The sequence below is a fragment of the Trypanosoma grayi genome (genome assembly GCF_000691245.1).
Source record: "Trypanosoma grayi strain ANR4 Tgr_2341_V1, whole genome shotgun sequence".
NCBI lineage: Eukaryota > Euglenozoa > Kinetoplastea > Trypanosomatida > Trypanosomatidae > Trypanosoma > Trypanosoma grayi.
The window spans coordinates 1-857 of NW_008827959.1; the positions used below are offsets into that span (position 1 = coordinate 1).

The 857-nt window shown below is 53.8% G+C and overlaps 1 protein-coding gene across 1 annotated transcript; it reads left to right on the forward strand.

Moving 5' to 3' along the window:
- Positions 1-857, forward strand: DQ04_23411000 (hypothetical protein; the record flags this gene model as incomplete). The annotated part of the gene is made up of 1 exon (XM_009318162.1): positions 1-857. A coding segment is annotated over one exon (857 nt), but the record flags the coding sequence as incomplete, so codon positions are not given.

Consider the following 857-nt stretch of genomic DNA (forward strand, 5'->3'; position numbering starts at 1 on the left):
GAACTGCTTTCCCAGCGTAATACTCAGTCCTTCCAACATCCCATACACCTGCGAAGTTAACGATGCCCAAACACTGATTGGCTTGAACCTCTCCGCCTCGTACTACAACCCAGCAGGTCTCAATCCTGGATGGCCGGCGACTCTTGATGCGGGAACTAATACCATTGCATTCAAGCCTGATCGTGGGGCGACTTCAGGACGTTGGGAATTGGCCATAACACGTATTTCGGTTGGTGGAAACTCTTACGTTCCTCTGTCGACCAATAAGAGCATGGAATTCATGATGATTACTGCGACCCGTGCGGATTTCGATGTACTCTATCCGTATTACGGTATGGGGGTGTCGTTTGCACCCAATCTCCCAACCGGCACCACGGCTTCCGACTACATGCTGGTGCGCTCTTTCAATGACTGCCGGTACACCCCTGCCAACTGCACTGACTCTGTTGGATGCTACAGAATGCTGCCACCCGCTCATCTTCCCCCTCCGGGCGAATACAGGCTCTGTGTGACGTCAAATGACTGGCATGACCAATACCTTCCGTGGGGTGTGAACGCTCTTGAGGTGAAGCTTCTGATGGCCACGCCGCTGTACTTGACATCTGGTAAAGACAGAAATGTCGTGCTGCAGGATGCGGAATCTGTGGTAAATGAGTCGAGGCGTGTGTTCCTGGTGCGGTGCCCTGGCAACTACTGCCCCCTTGTGACCACTGACAGTGGGGAAGATGTGGTGCACCGTGATGCGTGTGTGAACACCTCCAGCTCGTCGCGTGTGTACCTGTCCGACGAACGTGTGCTGTTAGCAGCACCTGGTGTGTACGCTGTGTGTGTCGATGATGGTGATGGAGAGTACACTG